General features: G+C 32.2%; 2 protein-coding genes across 7 annotated transcripts; one reads left to right on the forward strand and one right to left on the reverse strand.

The window, feature by feature from the left end:
* The first annotated feature begins 570 nt into the window (after positions 1 to 570).
* LOC123894383 (putative threonine aspartase) lies at positions 571 to 5,151 on the forward strand. 6 transcript variants are annotated; one of them, XM_045944368.1, is made up of 10 exons: positions 571 to 832; positions 1,051 to 1,171; positions 1,531 to 1,615; positions 1,697 to 1,778; positions 1,873 to 2,002; positions 3,841 to 3,944; positions 4,056 to 4,219; positions 4,334 to 4,457; positions 4,524 to 4,625; positions 4,879 to 5,151. In XM_045944368.1, the coding sequence occupies exons 1-10, from the start codon at positions 629 to 631 to the stop codon at positions 4,957 to 4,959; spliced, it is 1,197 nt and encodes a 398-aa protein (XP_045800324.1). In that variant the 5' UTR covers positions 571 to 628; the 3' UTR covers positions 4,960 to 5,151. The 6 variants fall into 6 exon arrangements, 4 of the variants coding, with proteins under 4 accessions (XP_045800324.1, XP_045800323.1, XP_045800325.1 ...); XR_006803761.1 differs by having other exon boundaries at positions 578 to 832; positions 4,341 to 4,430; XR_006803760.1 differs by having other exon boundaries at positions 578 to 832; positions 4,341 to 4,457; positions 4,879 to 4,918.
* Positions 5,152 to 6,061: 910 nt separating this feature from the next.
* On the reverse strand, positions 6,062 to 8,185 carry LOC123894385 (eukaryotic translation initiation factor 3 subunit G-like). Its single transcript, XM_045944371.1, has 2 exons — positions 7,678 to 8,185; positions 6,062 to 6,811 (listed from the first exon to the last, which is right to left on the reverse strand). The coding sequence occupies exons 1-2, from the start codon at positions 8,006 to 8,008 to the stop codon at positions 6,300 to 6,302; spliced, it is 843 nt and encodes a 280-aa protein (XP_045800327.1). The 5' UTR covers positions 8,009 to 8,185; the 3' UTR covers positions 6,062 to 6,299.
* Between the last annotated feature and the right edge of the window lie 14,117 nt (positions 8,186 to 22,302).

Raw genomic sequence — 22,302 nt, forward strand, 5'->3', positions numbered from 1 at the left:
ATGAGTTTAATTGTTATGCACCGTCGGTGTAAATTTTTTTTGCACATACATCCAATGACGCGTTGCCACATCATTTAATGAATATGACACATCATGTGTTTTTAATTACCATACATGATGTGTCAATATATTATTGGACGCATGTGCAAAATAACTTTAGACTGACGGTGCATATAAATTAAATTCTATATATATATATATTTTCTTTCTATACTTCAAAACATATATTTTCTTTAACATTTAAATATTCCTAAAAACAAATTTATAACAAGGGGATTAAGCGGTGGTTAGTACAAATTTTATATTCGACAATAAATTTGACAAACGTACCAACAATAAATTGATTAAAGTGCTAAAGGTTTTAATCCCCTTTAGTATGTGATTAGACATTTGGTTAATAACTGCGGAATTGATATTAGTCCCGATACTAACTGTGGCATAAACTTAGTAACAATATTGTAACAAAAAAAATAAAATTTGATAAACTTATAAAAAAAAAAAAAAAAAAGAAGTATTTTTCTATGATTTTATTGTGAGAAATATATATACGAAAATAACTTGAAAAAAAACAGAAAATTGGAGTATTTATTGAAATAGAAAAGATAGGCCGCCAAATTGAGAGAGTAAAATGGATGGTGTGACCGTCGCCGGCAGTGAAGATGCAAAGAGATTCTTCGTTGCTGTTCACGTTGGCGCCGGTTACCACTCTCCTTCCAATCACAAATCTCTCCGATCCGCCATGAACCGCGCTTGTCTCGCTGCCGCTTCTGTTCTTCAACGGGGATCAGGCCTCTGCTTAGATGCTGTTGTCGCCGCTATTCAACTCTTGGAGGTATCAATTAACTCTGCATAATTACTATCATTTTACTGCCAACAATTATTGCTTTGGCTGCATGTGTTAAAAAGTTTTACACCGTCAGTGCAGAGAAATTGATCTCTTTTGCTATTATTATTATTATGATGAAGATGGTTATGATGATGCTTTGGTTAACTTTGAATTGATTCCCCTGTCCTGTTATAATAGTTTTATGTGGGCTTGTTTTGTTGAAGGATGATCCGTGCACAAATGCAGGGAGAGGCTCTAATTTGACAGAAAATGGTAGTGTTGAGTGTGATGCCAGTGTTATGGATGGAAAATCTGGAGCTTTTGGCGCTGTTGGTGCTGTGCCAGGTACTTACTTTAAGTTGACATTACATAATCTGGAAAAGTCTTGAGCTATGGAACATGACACTTAAATCTTGTATCTAAAGATTTTACATGCTTATTAGTTAATGTTATTGAATTGGTTTAGTAGCTGGAAAATGAAAGTGTATACGGATGCCATTATGTCTCATTCTTTTTCACTTTCACATTTTTACCATCTTCACGAAAAATATGTTATATCTCATCTTTCACATTGTATAAACTGAGTATATTTTAAATTTTAACTTATCAATAACTTGTGGATGGGATATTGCTTTCATTTTGCAATTTACTTTCATTTTCTTTGGTCATGTTTCTATGTACTTATTCCATTAATTATAGACCAGGTGTACGAAATGCTATACAAATTGCTGCTTTATTGGCCAAAGAGCAAATGATGGGATCTCCATTGCTGGGTCGAATGCCTCCAATGTAATGACTACTTAACCTTTTGTTTTTTGTATCCAATATATATTCGTTACCACTAGACTCATGAAAAAGTCTTTATTGCAGCTTCTTGGTGGGGGAAGGGGCTCGTGAATGGGCAAAATCTAAGGATATTGCTTTACCACCGAGTATAGCAGAGGCCAATAAGGTCATATTTTCAATCGTGATTTAAATTTTGTGCATGAACTTATTATTAAGTCATACCACTTCAAACTTACAACTTTGAGTATATATCATGACAGTGGCTGATCACAGAAAGGGCAAAAACACAATGGATGAAGTACAAATCTATGTTTGAAGCTGCTAGATCGAAGACCGCGAACTCTCTTCCAGACGGCAATTCTTCTGCATGTCAAAGTACTGAAATGCAAGGTATTTAAGAGCAAACTTCCCATTCTTTGTGCTTCCAAACCCATGTCTGTCAACAACTAATTGTCATTATCTTTATATAATAAGTAAAACAGTCAAAATGTTTCAAAAAAAAAATAAATAAAACAGTCAAAAGAATCAAGGAAACTGCTCAAATTAGCCAAATCTGATGGAAACTATTTTAAGGTTTTGAAAGAAATGAGAAGTCTGAAAAAAGACAATAATTTTTTGGAAACATATTATTAAAATATAACGTTATTTACACTTGGTTTAAATATATGTTTAGTCCTGAAAAATATAGCGATATTTGGTTTCAGTCCCTCTAAGTTTTCTTTGCTTTGCCTCCTTGCAAAGTCAAAATTGTTTACTTTCGGTCTCTTGTCATTTCTCCATTAAAAAAAGCTGTGGCAAACAACAGTCTATATGGAGTTGGTAGTTGACGACTCAACACTTAATTCTTATCAATATCTCACCTATTATTTTAGCTTAAGATTTTATTAAACAAAACTAAAATTGGATTAGGGTTCCACACCGTTCTTTCTCCCACACTGAAGTTGTCTTCACTCCTCTCTCTCCCCATAGTGTTTGAACCGTGCTAGTTCACACAGCCCTTCCTTCACGATGGAGGTTTGGCAACCGCATTCACATATTTTTTGTGTATTCGTATAGTGTAATAGTAGTTTTGACTGATTTTGGTTTATTGTTATAATGGAAGTAGTTTAGAATGATTTTGGTTTATTGTTATAATGTAGTACTCATAGTTTAGAATGATTTTTGTGTATCGTTATTATTGTTAAAAATAATTTAGAAGGACGACTACGGAGTGATGATCATGATATCTTTTTTAATCGATGATGAAGGTGATATTGATACGGGTTTCTGGATTTCGAAAAAGCTGGTGGAGTTTGTTGGGTTGTGGATGGGATTTTCGGGTTTAGAAGAAGATAGACTCAACCCATATTTTTGTTGAACTGTTTTTAAAAAATAACTTAACATGACTTAATATCTAACTCAACATGCCACATGTGTTCATTAGACTTAGTCTGACTCAGCTGCGCCAACTAGAACCACATTATTATATTTTAATGGAAAGTGACAACATGGACTAAAAGTAAAACAGATCTAACTTTGCAGGAAGGAAAATTACCCCGATAGAGACTGGTACGAATATAATAAATCACTGAATAACAACTCTCTGGAAAAAGGTTCCCAATCAGAAATAGAACATACAATTACTGACTTGAATAGGAATGAAATGTTATACAGAATAGACAGAAAAAGACACAGTTCCTACCAAAGATTTGAGAGCCTTGGAGTTGGACCACTCCCTTTCCAAATAAACACTCAAATATGCTCAGATAACTAACTATGTCTTCCCCTTTGCCTATTTATTCTTAACTAACAGCACACAATTTACAAACATGATTCATTAATTAATAAAACAATAACTGCCACTTAAAATCATAACTACTACTAAACTGACCAAAGGCAATTTTCCTTCATGAGAGTTCTAACAAAAACTTAAACCAAATATTGCTATATTTGTAAAGACAGGATATATTTAAACCTTTAGACTTTTAACTACTTTGAACTGTAAAATTTTCCTCTGTCAATGTTATAAATGCATTTTGCACCTAAGTGTATTGATTCTCTCATGCTTAAGTGCTGGTGCTTGTATGAAGAAAGGTAATTGAAAAACAAATTTTATAATTGTAATTCATGAGAAGAATTTTTTTTATCTTCAGCAGCATCTTATTATTTCCAAGCCTTAAACTGTTACACCAGCATGGCACCCCCTTATGAACTTTATGATGCCAAAGCCACGCTCCCTTATGATGCAGATAATGCTTTGGAAGATCAAGTAATGGATACCGTTGGGGTTATTTGTGTAGACGATGAGGGTAATGTAGCATCTGGAGCCTCTAGTGGTGGTATTGCTCTAAAGGTGCATAATGGTTTTCTTGGTTTGCTTTTCTTCTAGTGCTCCCATTTGCATATTAAAGTGGAATGTGATTATTGATTACTCATAATTATATACATACAAAATATTGAACAGGTTAGTGGACGAGTAGGTCTAGCGGCAATGTATGGTTCAGGTTGTTGGGCGTCGTCAAAAGGTCCCTTTGGGGCTCCATTCATGGCTGGTTGTTGTGTCTCTGGTGCTGGAGAGCACCTAATGAAAGGATTTGCAGCTAGGGAGTGCATTGTTTCAATGTCTATGTATAACTGTCTCATTTATAAACGGTTTTCAATTTTCTTTGTCTAATTTGTTTTTTTATGCTCTATAGGATTACTCGCATGCACTAGATTTTTCTGATATTCATTTTCCTTCAGCTCACAGTCTGGTGCTGCCTCCGCTTGCACTAAAGTTTTACGCTCTGTTGCCGAGGATAGCAGTAGATGTGGTACTGATAGCAGCGCAGGGATATTGGTTGTGCAGTCAAATACATCTATTGTAGTGAGTTTATTCAACTTTTCCAGTCAATAGTTTTGAGAATATATTACTTAATTTCATTTTCTATAGGATCAAGGAAAACCAAGATTAAAAGCAGTAGAAATTGCAGCTGCATACACTTCCTTGTCTTTCGGAGTAGGATATTTTGGAAGCTCTATGCAACGGCCTAAGGTAGCATAATCACAACTGTGATTTTCCATCATGAAAAATGAATAGTTATTAATAATTAATATATATCATCGTCATTGATTATGCTAAGTTAGAAATCATCACATGGTTTTCCAAATAGCTTTGAAATATTTTTGTATGGTGTTTTTGGTTTATCAAAGATGTTTCTCATTTAGCATGTGTACACTTCTGCATCTTGTTTATCTTCAGAGCTAACTTTCTGAGAGCAATGCTTTTACATTGTGGTATGTTCCAGGTATCGATCCTTAGGAGTACAAAACAAAGCAGGACTGCAATAGATCAATTTGGAGCGCGAGTAGATCTTTCAAATGGATAATCGTTGTGACCACTGAAGATTTGATATAGATCTTTCAAATGGTTAATCTCTATGGCCTAAAGATCTATCACACCTTGATTACATGATTTTTCCTCAATTTGTTAGGTTGCAACATTTTCGTTAAGATAGAAATCGTTCTTTCAATATGTGGATTTTGAGCAGTATATTTATTTAATATCTTTTTTATGTTGAGTCAAATTAGTGGGTATTAACTAAAATTTCTCAGAATCTCTGGATGGATCTTAATTAGGATCTTAATTGTGAAACAAAAACCAAACTGAGATGACAAGTTTTAAAAAGACTATTGTTAAACAGCAAAAGATTGGCATGATTGAACACATTATGAGGAAAAGCAATCTAGAGACCCAACCATTTCACTACATCAAACTAACTTGAACCAAAAACAGGGCAATTAAAAAATAAATGTGGATACATATGTTTTTCCCCATCATTTTTTCTTTATACAACCTTGGATACCATTTTCCTTCTCTTTTTCTCTAAATCTAGGTGTGGATGAAATTCTAAACAACACACAAAGAAAAAAAAAAAAGAATAAATCTAATGGAAAATTGAATTTGGGCGTGGATGAGAAAATAGAGATTGCAAGTGGTGGTGAAAGCTCATGCTATGGAGAGAGACGGTAGAAAGAGAGAGATGAACATAATAAAAAATTATACAATGTAGCCCACGAGAGGATCAGCTCTCCAACATTATACAACCTAAGAGGTGTGTTTGTGCAAAAGTAGCTATCTTAACTAAAAATACCAAGTAGAAAACAACAACGCAAGCAAAGAGACAAATAACCTATGAAGCACATACTCCGACACGGACACAACGACACGACATGAACACCGACACAGTGTTGTACGAGTGTCTTACACGTGTCGAACACCGATCAAAGGAGTGTCAAAACTATTTTTTTTTTGACACAAATCTGAGCTATCCGACACATGTCGTACGAGTGTCATACAAGTGTCGAACACCAACACGTGTCGGACATCGCGACACGCCTAAGCATATTAGAAGTGTCTGTGCTTCATAGCAAATAACAACTTTCATTCGACTGAAACACCAGTAGGGGGAAAGAAAACTATGATTTGAAGAAGAAAATTGATAAAAACATTTCACATAATCATCTGTTTATGTAATATAAAAAGGAGCAGAATGGCACCCTATGAACAATGTAATACAACCATCATACTAAGGTTTTTAAATAGTAAATAAATCATCTCAAGGGAAACAAATGGTTCAAGATTCAAATATAACAAAAATAGGTACTAGTAGACCTTCAAAAATACCATTCTAAAGAAAAGGGGACAAAACTTGAATGCGCCTGACATTTAGGTTGTTCTTGGGGTGGCCCATTCAACTTTCAGAATGAGATTGTCGTAGCCATATCCATTGAGTTTGCTGATAGCTTTCTGAGCATCTTCCCTGTTGACAAAGTTGACAAAGCCAAACCCCCTACTCATGCCAGTAGTTTTATCAATAGCAACATAGACTCTGCTGACAGAACCAAAAGGACGGAATAATTCATGCAAATCAGGCTCAGTAGTGTCCTCCGAGAGGTTGGTTACCCGCACAGAATTCTCATCATTCCTCCGCCTTATGTCTGATGGTGTCTTACCTGCACCAGGTTGAGCGAAAGGAGGTACATACTTACCCGAACCGGAACCAGGCGCATTTGATGTTGCAGGCTTATCATTATCAACGAATACCTCATCTGGTTGTGAGATTCTGTTTGGACACCTTGCAGTCCAATGGTCACCCTTCTTCCCACAATTCCTGCACTGCATAAGAACAGCACCTGTTGTAGCAAGTGGGTCAGCCGTTGCCACCTCCTTTTGGGAACCTGTAAACAATTGCAGATACAAAGTTACCATTAAATATCATGATATTTGATAGACTAATTGAAAGGGAAATCAAGACACCCAAACAAAGTCCTTATTATCATATACTAAGACATCCCATGGTAATTTATCATCCAAAGTAAAGAATTTCAAGCAAATGATAGCAACACAAATGCAAAATAGACCACAATACAATAATTATTTTTATTGAGAAGTTCAATCCAATAATGTGTTAGAATTAACTTCTATTTTGTTTAATCATGAACATATATACAAGCATTCACGTGAAATTGACCGCATTTGCATAAATTCCCACCTATAAAATTGAGCATTGTTTCTTACATCGAATAACAATAAATTAACTACAAAAAAACAATTCATAGTTTCAATTTAAAGTGCACAATTTATACTAAACCCTCATTTACAGGAATTTAAAAACATGAATGGGATCACATCACCAATATTTGATCATAATTCTCCATAATATTGAGAATCAAGCAAGCAACCTGCATTCAGCATTGTCATGCTTGATCATGATTCTCAGTAATATCGAGAATCAAGCAAGCAAGCAACATTCAGTATTGTTTGTTCAAATTCGACTTTCCTATCGTTGGTCATCTACCACGTTTATAGCAAATAGCATGTCCCAGACCAATAATATAACGTTTTGTTCAAATTCTGCTAAACTATGCGGTGACAAAACTACCATCATTTGAAACCCTAATTCCTTCATATTTTCAATTCGGTACTATTTTAACATATTGTTGTATTTTGAAATTGAAATCAATCAAATAATTTGTTATCCACCAACACCAAAATTTAGGGTTTCAATACACAAACAAAAAAACGAAACGAGAGAGATATATACCAATCGGCTTAGGGCGTTCAAGAACGATCTCTTCAGTAGAAACCATAGTAAGACGGCTACCAACGTCTTCCTGAACAGCATCTCCAAACTTAGGCAAAGAGCGACGTTCAACGGCGCGTTTACTAACACGCGCGTTAGCAACTTTGCGAGTGCGAGTGGTTGTTGTAATCTTAACCTGATTACCATCATCATCGAATTTGTATTCAATAACTTTTTTGATTCCGTTTTCATCAGGTCCTATCACATCACATGGCGGTAAAAGAAAATCGAGATTCTCGTCTTCTTCCAATTCTCCCCACATCATCTTCGTCTGTTCGATCTGGTTCACCATTGTTTTTTCTACTCTTTGGTTGTTTTGATGAATCGTAAACTCTCCGATTAGGTTTGAATTTGCGAAACTGGAATTTTGCGGTGGCGACAAGAAATAGAAGGGTAACTTGCGGCGGTGATATTTTAGGTTAGAATATTATTATTAATTATTATTATTATTATTGTGAAACTGTAAAATAGGGTAAACAGAAAATATATATTATATAGGATAAGGAATAAGGGAAGTTTATTGTGTCGACTCGTTAATTGATTTTAACCGTTCGATAAACAATTCTTACGCGTTAATTGTTTCTAACCGTCGTTAAAAAATTCTAATTGTGTTTTTTTTTTTAGCAACTTAGATTCTACAAAAAAAAATATTTAGCTAAAAAAAAAGTCAGATTACAAACTATAAGGGTGTATTGGATTGAGATTTTATGGGATTTTAAAAGATTTTTTTTATGACAAAAAAATCTTGAGGTATTCAATCAAAACTTTTAAAAAAGTTAAATAAATCTTGTGGTATTCAATCAAGACAAATAATATTTTTTTTTAGGCAACAAAATCCGTTGGTATTCAATTGAGATTTGTTCCTACTTTTAAAATGTTTATTGGTATTCAAAAAGTCTACCGATTTTGATGAATTTTTATTTTGAATGGATTTTGAGAGACTTTTTAGTTGAAAATACACTTGACAAACTTTTTCAACAATCTCACCAAAAGCCTTGAGACTTTTTTGAACTCTCCAAGACTTTTTACTTTCATCATCACTGTATCAAATTTCTTCTTCTTTTTTATTACTTTCGCAGTTCATCATCACTGCACCTAGTTTTTTCTTCTTTTGTTTGTTCACTTTTTCAACAATCTCCCCAAAAGCCTTGAGAATTTTCCAAACTCTTCAAAACTTTTTACTTTCATCATCATTATAACCGTTTTCTTATTCTTCTTTTTCTTTACCTATCAAATATGTTTTTTTGCAAAAAAATATTTTAACAAATTCTACATCTTTTTTACAAAGTTTTGATTAAATACAACGGCAAACAAATTTTTTTATGTAAGGTTTTTTTTTTAAATCTTTGGATTCCCAAAAAAATATAATTTTTTTTTAAAAATTTATTGATTATTTTAAAAGTTTCATAATATATAAAGTGTTATGAAATCTTGATTGTAAAAAAATCTTTTGAAAAAAATCTCTCAAAATCCATTCAAATCATGTGTTAAAAATCTTGATTGTAAAAATGTATTTGTAAAAAAAGTTTTAAAATCTCACAAAATCAATATAGTTCAATAAAATCTCATAAAATCATCAAGACTTTTTTTTGCCAAAATTGTCTCATAAAATCTCAATCTAATACACCCCTAAAAATGATTTTTAAGTGTAAACCAAAAAAATAAAATTTAAGTCAGTTAAACCCGCCCATGTTAAGTCAAAAAGTATTTAGCTAAAAAAAGCCAGATTACAAACTAACCGAAAATTGTTATGAACTATTCTAAACATGAGGAAGAATATAGAAGAGAAGAGATGAAGGAGAGAAAAAGAAGAGAGAATAAACTCTTGTATTATATCATTATACTTCAAGGTGTATATTACATTGTAACAAAGGGGTCCTATTTATATGACACATTTAGGGGACAAGAAAACCTATACAATAATGGGCATTCATTACATATTATTCATAACACTCCCCCTTGAATGTGCATTAAAGATATGTCTCGTTAAAACCTTACTAGAGAAAAATTCATTGAAAAAAAAAGTCCTAGTGAAAGAAAAAGAGTACATCATCAATTGTGTGTGAACTGCCTCATTAAAAACCTTACCAGGAAAACCCAGTGGGATAAAACCATGGTGAAGGAAAAAAGAGTGCAGTACATATTTGTGTCTCCCCCTCATAAAGACAATTATACGGGAGATGAAAAACCAAATAATCTTGTGTACTAGTTGATCAAAAGTTGACTTTGTAGAATGATCAGTCATATCTTCTTTATTATGTTCTTCTCCAAATTAGCAGTGCGTCCAATATTATCTTCATATTGAATTGTTGCATGAACCATCCTTTTGTAATAAAAACATCAAGTTTCTTGTATGTGTTGAATTACAGACCTCGACAAAAACGCCTTCTCAACTTGCTTGATGTAGTGCTGAAATCTTCACATGATTGGATGATATTGGTGTTTCTTTAAGGTATAAATATTATGCTTGACTTTGTTCCAATATCTGTGTTAGCTGAATAAAATATCACGACATGTATAATTATATATAGTAAAGTATATCAGTGTCCTTAATTGAATTAAGATATGATACTTCAGGACCAATTCAAATTGTTCATCATTTTTCTTGAGGCATTACACGATCTTTCTTCATATCAAATGACATCTCAACCATTTTAGTACACAACAGATTTGTTCATGTCAAACTGTTTTAATACTTTTGCTATATAATTTTATTATAAATTTGCGATTCCAAATAAACTTTGCGCATCCAACATATTTCTTTAATCTACAAATTTCAGAATCTCTTCAGGAGTTCTGATAATATTTATAGCAAATTATATTTCTTCAACAAATATATTATCATTTGATATATGGTACTTCGGGACCAATTAGTAATTCACTATTGATGAACTTACAACAATATAGAATCATGTTTTATATAAGGTTCACGATTCACGAAGCATTCTTCAAATACTTATTTTGTAAGAAATGACAATATCTCAAGCTCTTCATGAGTCTCTTGGTCATATTTTTATCATCGACATAAATCTTAAATATATCAAATTTATTATTTTCTTAAAATGAACAAATTGTCATTTTCATATTTCTCACTTGGAAATATTCAACAAGAATATTATACAACATGCATATAGATGTTGCTCTAGTATATAAGGAGACTTATTCATATTTATTAAGTCATCTCTCCAATATATATGTGTCTTACGAAAATTAAATCCTTATGGGATTTTCATATAATCATCATTATCAAGTGAGCCAGTCAAATACGTTAAAACACATATTTCACATAAATTGAGTATTTCATATGCTACTCAACTTAATTAATTACAAAGAAGTTTTGGAATTCACTTTAGGTGAATATGCTTCTTGAAAATCAATGATAGACATTTATCAATATACTTGAATAACAATTCAAACTCTAAATATTTGATTTTCATTATTTTTCTCTTGAAAATTTATTCATATCGAATTATTTCCATCTGCGGATGGAATGGACTACTGGTCCAAAAACATTCCGCTTTGCAAAGCTAGTTTAATTTTGTATCAATTGCGTCTATCTATTTAGTCGATCATTTCATTGTCTATAATCCTTAATAGACTTTGATTTATGATCCTCATTGTCATTTATCACATATAGCGCTTTATTATGTGCAAAAATATTGTCAACGTTGACTTCATCTCGGTTTCATCGTATTTTATTCATGACATAATTTATTGAGATCTCTTTGTTTTAATAAATTACAGGTACCTGATGAGTTCTTCTGGAACTGAAAAATTAATTATGTCAAATATTTTTTTCAAATTTTTTTTCATATCCTCCCTTGGGTCATCTTTCTTTTTAGCTCCTTATCTTATTTGAGGATTTTTATCTTTGAAACCGATTTGCTTACCATGCTTCAAGCGTGGTTAAGAATCATTTGCAATATTAGATTGTCCGACAGGGACATTCATTTTTATCGGAGCATTAGCAGCTATTGATTGATTTCACAAACTTTGCAAATGAGTTATCTTTTGAACATTTGGTTCAAGCTATTTTATATGAGGATCAAGATGAGATAATAATAATAATTTATTTCAAGTAATTCATTTGAACTTTTGGTTCATATTTTTTAGCTGCTTATTCCCTCCCCCTAATATTGGGAAAACTAATTCATCACTTGAAAATTAGCCTTCTGGGCTATAAACAAGTCCCTAATTATTGGCTCAATATAATTTATAAGGGATGAAGAGTTATATCAAATATATTTTCCCAATATTCTTTTACGACCCATTTAAATGCATTATATTGGAGCAATTGAGACGTACCCAACACATCCAAAAATGTTCAGATATGGGAAATTAGGTTTATAAACCAAAATTCAAATAAATTAGGGGAGAACTTATGTATATAATAATTTGTTGGCATGATGCTATTTAATATCTCAACATACATGTTTGAGTGTTCCCAACTATAACTTAGAAGTTATGATCTCGTAAATATCGGTCGTGTAATTAACTTTAGATGTCTAAAGAATGGATCTTCAAGTCCATAATTTTTTGTTTGTATGAACATATTCTACAAGATGTTCAGTATAAATTTCAATTAACATATGATACTTATCAAATACTTTCTATAATAATAGAGTTTAATTGCTGTGCACCGTCGGTGTAATTTTTTTTTTACACATACATCTAATGACGCGTTGTCACATCATTTAATGAATGTGACACATCATGTGTTTTTAATTACCATACATGATGTGTCGGTATATTATTGGACGCATGTGCAAAATAACTTTACACCGACGGTGCATATAAATTAAATTGATAATAATATATATAAAATGAGCTCTTAAAAATAATCTCACAAACTTCTGGTCGTGAGTTTATAACAAACATACATGTGACCATTTAGTTGATGCATCAATTAAAATTTTAGGAATCTAATCGGTCCACATGATCGGTGTATTGATTTACAAATATCACCTTATATATATTCTAAAAAATAAAAGATGCTCATTTACTTAATTTATCAACTTCCTTCGGGAACTAGTAACACATAAAAATTATTAGATTGAAGAAACTTCAGGCCCTTCAATTCATATAAAATTATTTTATATTTCACATCATAATAGATTCGAGATGACCCATCCGATCTTGCCAATTACAAACTTAATATGATTTAAATTGTAAACTTCTGGTTTACTTAAACATATATGTGCTTAAGTTGCACTAATATTATAATTATGCCCCAAACTAGAGACAAAAATTGATAACGTAACTCGTAAAATAGAGATACAAGATCTCCTCCATTACTTGTTTCAATATGATATTTATTTATGTGAATATCCTCCAAGCATATATACTAAATTTCTTTAAGACTTTAAAATATACAATACATTAGCAAAGTGTAACTTTGTTTCTCGATATAACAATGTATTAGCTCTTCTGGAGCTTCAATAAATTTTGTACTATAATACATAGGATTTATTTCCTTCCAATTTTTTATTTTTTTTATTTTTATTTTTATGAATAGAAATATAGATGAATACTCTCATGCTAACAAAATATGTTTCAGCAATTTTTTTTTCAGTAGAACATAATAAAAAATTGTAATAATTTATTTGTATGAGACTTAAAAGAGTAGAAATAAAATATAATAGAATAATGTTTATGTGAATTTCAGCAGAATTAGAAATTAGAAGGTTGTAACAAAAAAAAAAAAAAAAATTAGAAAATAGTAACAATTAAAATATTTTTAAAATTAAAATCAATAAATTGATTTAAATAAGTAACCGAATAATTAAACCAATTTATATTTGAAAAGAATAATCTTTATTATTAGAGGAAAAAAAACGTATAAACTATGCATTCAATCATGAGCTAAATATATCAATAATATTCATCCAATGTATGTGCAACAATGGATATACAAAATATTCTTGAAATTATATTTTCAAAGTTGCTACTTCTGGAGCATATTCGAGAAACATAAATAATTCTTCTATTCATTTCCTTTAATTTTGGTCCATTCTATACCAAGATAAAATAGATCATATAGACCGTAATCTTGCCGTAAGAATTTGGTTCTTCAACAAATCTCTTTTTAGAATAGGCGGAGAAATTCACAATTTTATAATCCTTCATTTCATTGAGCGATACTACAAGAATGCTTTAATATTGGATTTTATGTTCTTCAAGAACTATACAAATAATTTTTTCATTAACAATAGCTAAGGAAATTCATATTCTTTGAGCAATTTATCTAAGATGCGCCAATATTAAAGCTTTAGTTCTTCAAGAACTATATCACAAGTGACCTTAATATAATGATCACAATGATCTTCATAATTTCTTCAAGAAAATTTCATTCGTTGAGCAATCATTCAAAGATGCTTCAATATTAAGGTTTTCCCTTTTTCTTTTCTAGTTCTTCGGGAACTAGCTAATGTCACATATATTTTCAATAGTTTTGCTAATTTGTCCACTTTTTTCGCGGCCATGACTATTACCACGACCATAACCATAATTTTGTCCATGGTAACATCAGTGGATCATACTTCATTTACTTTTGAGAATGATTTTTCATTCATTTATCATTGATACCATCATCAAATAATAAAATTAAGCAAATAATTAGATAAGCATAATAAACAAAATCAAATAAAAAAAATTCCAATTAATTTTTATTAATACTAATATAATGTAACGTACTAAAAGTTTATAATGCAAATTAAATAGTAGTGTAGTGAAATTAATAATAATTATAATGTAACCTATATTATGAATGAGATTAATTAGTAACTTATTGAGAAAAAAGTTGGCATATACATAGTATAGAAAACGTAAAATAAATTGCCATATAATTATATATGTTTTTTTTTTTTTTTACGGTCAAAAAAAATTGTTTATGCTTTTCACAATGATAAGTACCAAATTCAAATTATCTATCCACAACATGATATGTATAGAATATAGATAGTGAGCCATATTATTATAAATTGATAATACGTTTTAAAAAATTGATAAAGTTATCCTTTAAGAATGCATGTATATTGAATTCTTCCGGAATTCATAAGAAATAATTCATAGCAAGTTCTCCAAGAACTATATAACATCGTTTGTAATGTAAAATTAATCATTTATGCAATCCTTCAGGGATGCATATAACATTGAATTTTTCATAAGTTTTTCAAGAACTCTATAATAGATCTTATCAAATATTTTCTACATCCTTTAGGGATGTGTCACAATTGAATTCATTAAGATTTCATGGAGAACAAAATTTAAATTTTTAAGTTCTTCAAGAATATATATAACAGATCTAATTGTACGATCCTTCAAAGATGAAAGATGTATCCGTAATGAATTCTTCAGGAATTCGTGGGAAATACAAATTGATTTTTAAATTGTTTAAGAATTGTATAACAGATCAAATATATATTCAATCAGTTATTTATCCAATCCTTCAGGGATTGATGTTCATTTTACTTATATCTATGAATCTTCAAGATTTATATTTTAAAAGATATTTTATGGTACTTTTAGAAGCGTATGCTTATGAATCTTCAGGATTCATATTTTAAAATTTCATCATACTATGAATTTTCAGGATTCATATTTTAAATTTTATCACACTATGAATCTTCAGGATTCATATTTCAAAAATTTCACCACGATACTTCTGGATCGTAGGTTTGTGAATCAATATAAAAAAACGAGAAGAAAAAAATTATCTGAAAGAATAGAATAAAAAAAATCATACATAAAATAAAATTGTCACTTCCCTTTGTTGCTATACCTTTCTTGAAAGGGGAGAGACTATCGTGCTGATAACGTGTTATGAACTATTCTAAACATGAGGAAGAATATAGAAGAGAAGAGGTGAAGGAGAGAAAAAGAAGAGAGAATAAACTCTTGTATTATATCATTATACTTCAAGGTGTATATTACATTGTAACAAAGGGGTCCTATTTATATGACACATTTAGGGGACAAGAAAACCTATACAATAATGGGCATTCATTACATATTATTCATAACAAAAATGATTTTTTTACCATTATTATTAGTTTATTACATTTTTTTTTTACAGGAAATTAGTTTATTACATTAGATTTGGCTCTTTGGATTAAAATAAATTTATTGATCTTTTCATGGATTAAAATAAATTTATTGATCTTTTCATTAATTAAGTTTATTAATTTATATTAACTTTTTGTATATTTAAATATACTATAACAAAATTGAAATTTGATAACACCGGTTAGAGATATTAAAGGGTCATGTTAACTTGTGCCAAAAAAAGCACATGTTAAGCTACGTAAATATATAAATATATCATTTAATGATACAAATATTCTAATGCTTAGAGAATTGAATATATCACAAGTTCAAATATTCAATAAATGTTTTCCACATTTATCTTCTTGACATGTGCTCTTAGGACACATGCTAACATTCTCCTAATCGATATTATCATTATCGCTCGACAAGTATTATTTATGACTAAACAATGGTGTGAATTCAATCGTATTGTTTAATGGACCATCTCTCAACCTGTTAACCAATACGATAACATTAAGAATAGATACTAAAAGTGAATATTAAACTCAAATTAGGATCTCTAGAGTTTAGGATCTAACTTTGGCAATTGCGATTATGAAATATTCAAGATTAGCAACATTCATTTAATAAAAAATAATTTTTTTCACTTGATACATCTCGTAGCTATCATCCATTTAGTTGTCATAGAACCTAACTTTAGGGATGACAATTTGACTCATCCACAGTACCCACCCACAAAAAATATCCATAACGGGTAGGGTAAAAACCCTCATTTTGGGTACAAGCACGAGTACGAGTAATTATCCATAAAAATGAGCGGGTATGGGTGCAGGTACTGGTACCTTAGTACCCACCCCGCCCCATACCCACATAATATATAATATATTTATTTATTTTATTTGTATTATTATATAATAATAATATATGTATATCAATTTTAAAAAATAAAACTCTATTAAACTCTTGTACATTTTACATAAAAATGTTTATTTATAAGATAATGCAAACATGATGTGAATATGTCAACAAAGATATGACTTTTAGCATGAGGTTAGTAATGATTTTATTTATGATTTTCATTAGTCAACATTAAAATCTTTGAATTTTTTAAATCCTATTAAAATGATATGTGTTGCATCATATCTTGTCATGTAAAAATGGCAAGTTTTTCCAACACCACTCACAATCACAAGGCTAGAACCACAATAATCAATAACAGTTTCATTTCCAACAACTACACCATTGAATATTTGTTTACCACATTCTGCAGGCTTTAATTTGGTTGCACAATTAATTAAATATTTCTCATATGATGACAATGGCCTTGGTGCATAAGAAGGTGATTGAGGAATTTCAGAACAAAGATGTTCTAAAAAACAAAGTAAAACTGATAATAATAGTCAAAACCACGTAAAAGCCATTGAATGATGTCCTTACAATTGAAATAAAGATATTTCAATTTTTTTTAAGTAAGACACCTAATTTTTTTATATCGAAGTAATAAAGTAATTGACATAGAATCATGAGTGGCGTTTTACTGCTATTTAGACTTTGTGAACCTTACAAAAAATAAAATATTCACTAACCAGAAAAATAAACAAGCCAAACAATATTTCTCCACATAAAGAGCTACATTCAACCAGCATCAAATGTATTTGATGAGTGCTATCAGAGTACAGGTTTAAGATAGATCATGGATCTGTTGTTTTAATGTGTAAAATCAAATCCTATCCATGTTAGTTAGTTAGTTATAGTTTGTTATAACTAAACTAATAGTCAGTTGGAGAAGTTAGTTAACCACTTCATTATGGTTAAGCTAACTTGTAACACAAGTTAAGAGATTAGTTAGGAGTTAGTTTCAATTTTTGTCTATATAAAGCTATTAGCACATAGCTTATTGTAACTCTCATTCACTCTTGTTTTCATTAATAAAATCTCTTATCTTTCTCCCACATTGATTCATCACATTCATCTTCTAGTTTCTTAGTTTTTCTTCTTCAACTGGTTTGTGCACTAACAAATTGGTATCCAGAGCCTTTAGGTTCCTTGTGTAGCATCACAAGATTCAGTTTCTTGGGTTGAATTCATCAATATTCAGTAGCAATGTCAGGTGGAAATGGTGGATTACCCAACAATCTTCCAATTCTTGATGGCAAGAATTGGGAAAGATGGCATAAACAGATGAAGTCTTTGTTTGGTTTTCAAGATACACTAGAGGTAGTTACCACTGGGGTGCCTGCATTGCCTGCAAATGCCAATGCTGAGGCCAGAAACAATCACAAAGACATGAAGAAGAAGGATTGCAAGGCTATGTATGCAATCCAAGCTGCAGTGGATACTGCAAATTTTGATAAGATTTCCCATGCTGAGTCTGCAAAACAGGCTTGGGATATCTTAGCAACATACTATGAAGGTGGAGCACAGGTAAAGGGTGTGAAATTGCAATCCTACAGAAGACAATTTGAGCTATTGCAGATGGATAAGGCTGATTCCATTGGCTCTTATGTTTCAAAGGTTCAAGGGTTGGTTCATTCAATGAGGTCCTGTGGAGAAGAGATAACTGAAAGAATGATGGTGGAAAAGGTAATGAGAACTCTAATCCCTAGCTTTGATCATGTTGTAGTAGCTATTCAAACAGCTGGTCAAGTGCCTACCATGCAAATAGAAAATTTGGTTGGTACTCTTGAGGCACATGAATTAGTGATTAATGAAAGAAAGCAAGTACAAGAGACTGTACAAGCTTTGCAGGTTCAGTCATTCAAGAAACATGGTGGAAACAAGGGTAAAGGTAAAGACAAGTCCAAGAATTTTTCACAAAAACCAGGAAAATTTGATGCTAAATCTGAATCCTTCAAGAAAGGAGGAGGAACATCAAATACACAGAAAAAGGACAAAAGTCATATTCAATGCTATAATTGTGAAAAATGGGGGCATTATGCATCTGATTGTAGATCAAAGAAGGTGCAAGATAATGATGATGAAGCTAATTTTGTACAAGACAAAGAAGATAAAGGAGCTGTAACCTTTATGGCAGCTATATCTGATGAACTGTGTGAAACCAGTGGAGCATTTGCTGCTAGGGTTAACTGTGTCAGTGGAGCATGGTTCTTGGATACAGGTTGTTCAAATCATATGACAGGTCATAGAGATTGGCTTATCAGGTTTGATCAATCCAAGAAAAGCACAGTAAGACTAGCTGATAATAGTTCTATTCAGGCCATGGGAACAGGTGACATGGTAATCAAAAGAAGTAATGGCGATTCTGCAGTGATTGAAGAAGTCTTGTATGTGCCAGGTATGGGATGTAACTTGCTTAGTGTTGGTCAATTAATTGAAAAAGGTTTTTCAGTTATCATCAAGGATGAATATTTTGAGTTGTTTGATTCTGCAAATGTGTTAGTGTTAAGAACACCTCTAGCTAAGAACAGGACATTCAAAACTATGATTAACACTACAGCAGTTGAATGCATGAAAGTTGTGACTGATGAGATGCAAAGTTGGATTTGGCACCTAAGGTTTGGTCACTTAAACTTTAGGTATCTCACTCAGCTAGTTAGCAAAGGGATGGTTACAGGCTTGCCAAGAATTGAAACACCAGACAAGTTATGTGATGACTGCTTGATTGGCAAGCAATCTAGAAATACATTCAACAAATCACTACCAATGAGATCTTCAAGTGTGCTGGGAGTTGTCCATTCAGATGTATGTGGACCTTTTGATGTAAATTCTCTTGGTGGAAACAGGTACTTTCTGACCTTTGTAGATGAATATAGCAGAAAAATTTGGTTGTATTTGCTAAAAACAAAGGATGAAGCATTTGAGATTTTCAAAAGCTTCAAAGTACTTGTTGAAAAACAAAGTGGCAAAAGCATAAAAATTCTTAGGACTGATGGTGGAGGAGAGTACAATTCTAAGAATTTTGAGTCCTTTTGCACTAGTCATGGGATAGAACATGAAATCACTGCACCATATACTCCTCAGCATAATGGACTGGCAGAAAGGAGGAATAGAACTATACTAGACATGGCAAGGTGTATGGTCAAACACAAAGGATTGCCTAAGTCATTTTGGGGAGAGGCAGTGAATACTGCAGTATATGTGTTGAACAGGTGTCCAACAAAGAAATTGAAAGATAAAGTGCCTGAGGAGATATGGACTGGTAAGAAGCCTAGTGTGAGTCACTTCAAAGTGTTTGGTGCTCTATGTCATAAGCATGTACCTGAGGCAAAGAGAAACAAGTTGGATGATAGGAGTGAACCTATGATCCTAGTGGGTTATCATGTGACTGGTGCTTATAAATTGTACAATCCAACTTCAAAGAAGATGATATATAGCAGAGATGTTATAGTGGATGAAGCTAAGAGCTGGGATTGGATAGCTGGTAGTAGTACTAGCAGGCCACAGTTAAGCCAAATTTCTGATGATGAAACTGATGCAGTGGAGTCAAGTGATGAAATTGAAGAAACTGAAGCACCAGTAGTGGCTAATCAAGACAACAATGTCATCATAGATAATGAAATTGATGAAGCTACAGACAACAACAATGGCACCAGGAAATCAAATAGAACAAAGAAAGTACCTCCAAGAATACAAGACTGTATAACTGCAAATGACAATGAAGTAGATGAGGATGGTGATCTAGTACACTTTGCACTACTAGCAGGAGCAGAACCTATAAACTACCTTGAAGCTATGAGTAACTTGAAATGGAAGCAAGCCATGGAAGAAGAGTTGTGTGCCATTGAGAAGAATCAGACATGGCAATTGGTTAAACTTCCAACAGGTAAGAAAGCTATAGCAGTCAAGTGGGTGTTCAAATTGAAGCTCAATCCTGATGGTTCAGTAGCAAAACATAAAGCAAGGCTAGTTGCTAGAGGTTTTTGCAAAGAGAAGGTTTAGATTACTCAGAGGTTTTTTCACCTGTGGCAAGGATTGAGACTGTAAGGTTGGTTGTAGCTATAGCAAATGCAAACAGCTGGCCTATGTATCACTTGGATGTGAAATCTGCTTTTCTAAATGGTCCATTAGAAGAAGTGGTTTTTGTGACTCAACCACCTGGTTTTATGATTACAGGTAAAGAAAACATGGTATATAGGCTGAAGAAAGCTCTATATGGTTTGAAGCAAGCTCCCAGAGCTTGGAACAAGAGAATCGATGGGTTTCTTGTGAAGCAAGGTTTCAGTAAGTGCAAGTCAGAATATGGTGTTTATGTGCAAAAATCAACATCAAGCATCATCCTTATATGCTTGTATGTTGATGATTTGTTGGTTACAGGTAGTGACTTGGCTGAGATTAAGAAATTCAAGTCTGACATGATGAATGAATTTGAGATGACAGACTTGGGAACAATTTCCTACTTCTTAGGTATTGAATTTTTGAATACTTCGAAAGGCTTAATGTTGCATCAAAGGAAGTATGCTGGTGAGATTTTGAAGAGATTCAACATGACAGATTGCACACCTGCTATAACACCCATGGAGACAAATCTCAAGCTAGAGAAAAATGAAAATGAAGATACTATAGATCCTACAATGTTCAAACAAATTGTTGGCTCATTGAGATATCTATGTAATAGCAGACCAGACATATGCTTTGCAGTCGGATTGGTGAGTAGATTTATGGAGGATCCTAGGCAATCACACATGAAGGCTGCTACTAGAATTCTAAGGTACATAGCAGGCACACTAGACTATGGAATTCTCTTTCCAAAGTCAGCAAAGAATACAAAGTTGGAGATTGTATGCTACTCAGATGCTGACTGGTGTGGTGACAAAGTGGATAGAAGAAGCACAACAGGTTACTTCTTCAAATTTTTGAAAGCTCCAGTTGCGTGGTGTTCAAGGAAACAACCTGTAGTAGCTCTCTCTTCCTGTGAAGCAGAGTATATAGCTGGATCTTATGCAGCTTGTCAAGCCTTGTGGATGAGGTCAGTGTTGGAAGAATTACAAATTGATGTGAAGAAACCAATTACATTGCAAATTGACAACCAATCTGCAATCAACTTAGCTAAAAATCCAGTGTTACATGGTAGAAGCAAGCACATAGAGGCTAGGTTTCATTTCTTAAGGGAGCAGGTAAATCAAGGGAGCTTGGAAGTTGTTCATTGTGCTACTGCTTCACAAATTGCTGATGTTATGACCAAGAGCTTGAAGATTGACAGGTTTCTGACTCTGAGAAATGAACTTGGAGTATTTCAACTTAGATCATGATGTATGGATTTGTTTTTAAGGGAGCATGTTGTTTTAATGTGTAAAATCAAATCCTATCCATGTTAGTTAGTTAGTTATAGTTTGTTATAACTAAACTAATAGTCAGTTGGAGAAGTTAGTTAACCACTTCATTATGGTTAAGCTAACTTGTAACACAAGTTAAGAGATTAGTTAGGAGTTAGTTTCAATTTTTGTCTATATAAAGCTATTAGCACATAGCTTATTGTAACTCTCATTCACTCTTGTTTTCATTAATAAAATCTCTTATCTTTCTCCCACACTGATTCATCACATTCATCTTCTAGTTTCTTAGTTTTTCTTCTTCAACTGG

This window comes from Trifolium pratense, linkage group LG7, assembly GCF_020283565.1.
Source record: "Trifolium pratense cultivar HEN17-A07 linkage group LG7, ARS_RC_1.1, whole genome shotgun sequence".
NCBI classification, from domain to species: Eukaryota; Viridiplantae; Streptophyta; class Magnoliopsida; order Fabales; family Fabaceae; genus Trifolium; species Trifolium pratense.

What these genes read in the sequence shown, in the direction of transcription:
- LOC123894385 (XM_045944371.1), bottom strand. Translation starts at nt 8,008, where the DNA reads ATGGTGAACCAGATCGAACAGACGAAGATGATGTGGGGAGAATTGGAA. An exon ending in TGAACGCCCTAAGCCGATTG is followed by an intron (nt 6,812 to 7,677) that starts GTATATATCTCT and finishes AATTGTTTACAG; the next exon opens with GTTCCCAAAAGGAGGTGGCA.
- LOC123894383 (XM_045944367.1), top strand. Translation starts at nt 629, where the DNA reads ATGGATGGTGTGACCGTCGCCGGCAGTGAAGATGCAAAGAGATTCTTC. An exon ending in CCGCTATTCAACTCTTGGAG is followed by an intron (nt 833 to 1,050) that starts GTATCAATTAAC and finishes GTTTTGTTGAAG; the next exon opens with GATGATCCGTGCACAAATGC. An exon ending in GTATAGCAGAGGCCAATAAG is followed by an intron (nt 1,779 to 1,872) that starts GTCATATTTTCA and finishes ATATCATGACAG; the next exon opens with TGGCTGATCACAGAAAGGGC.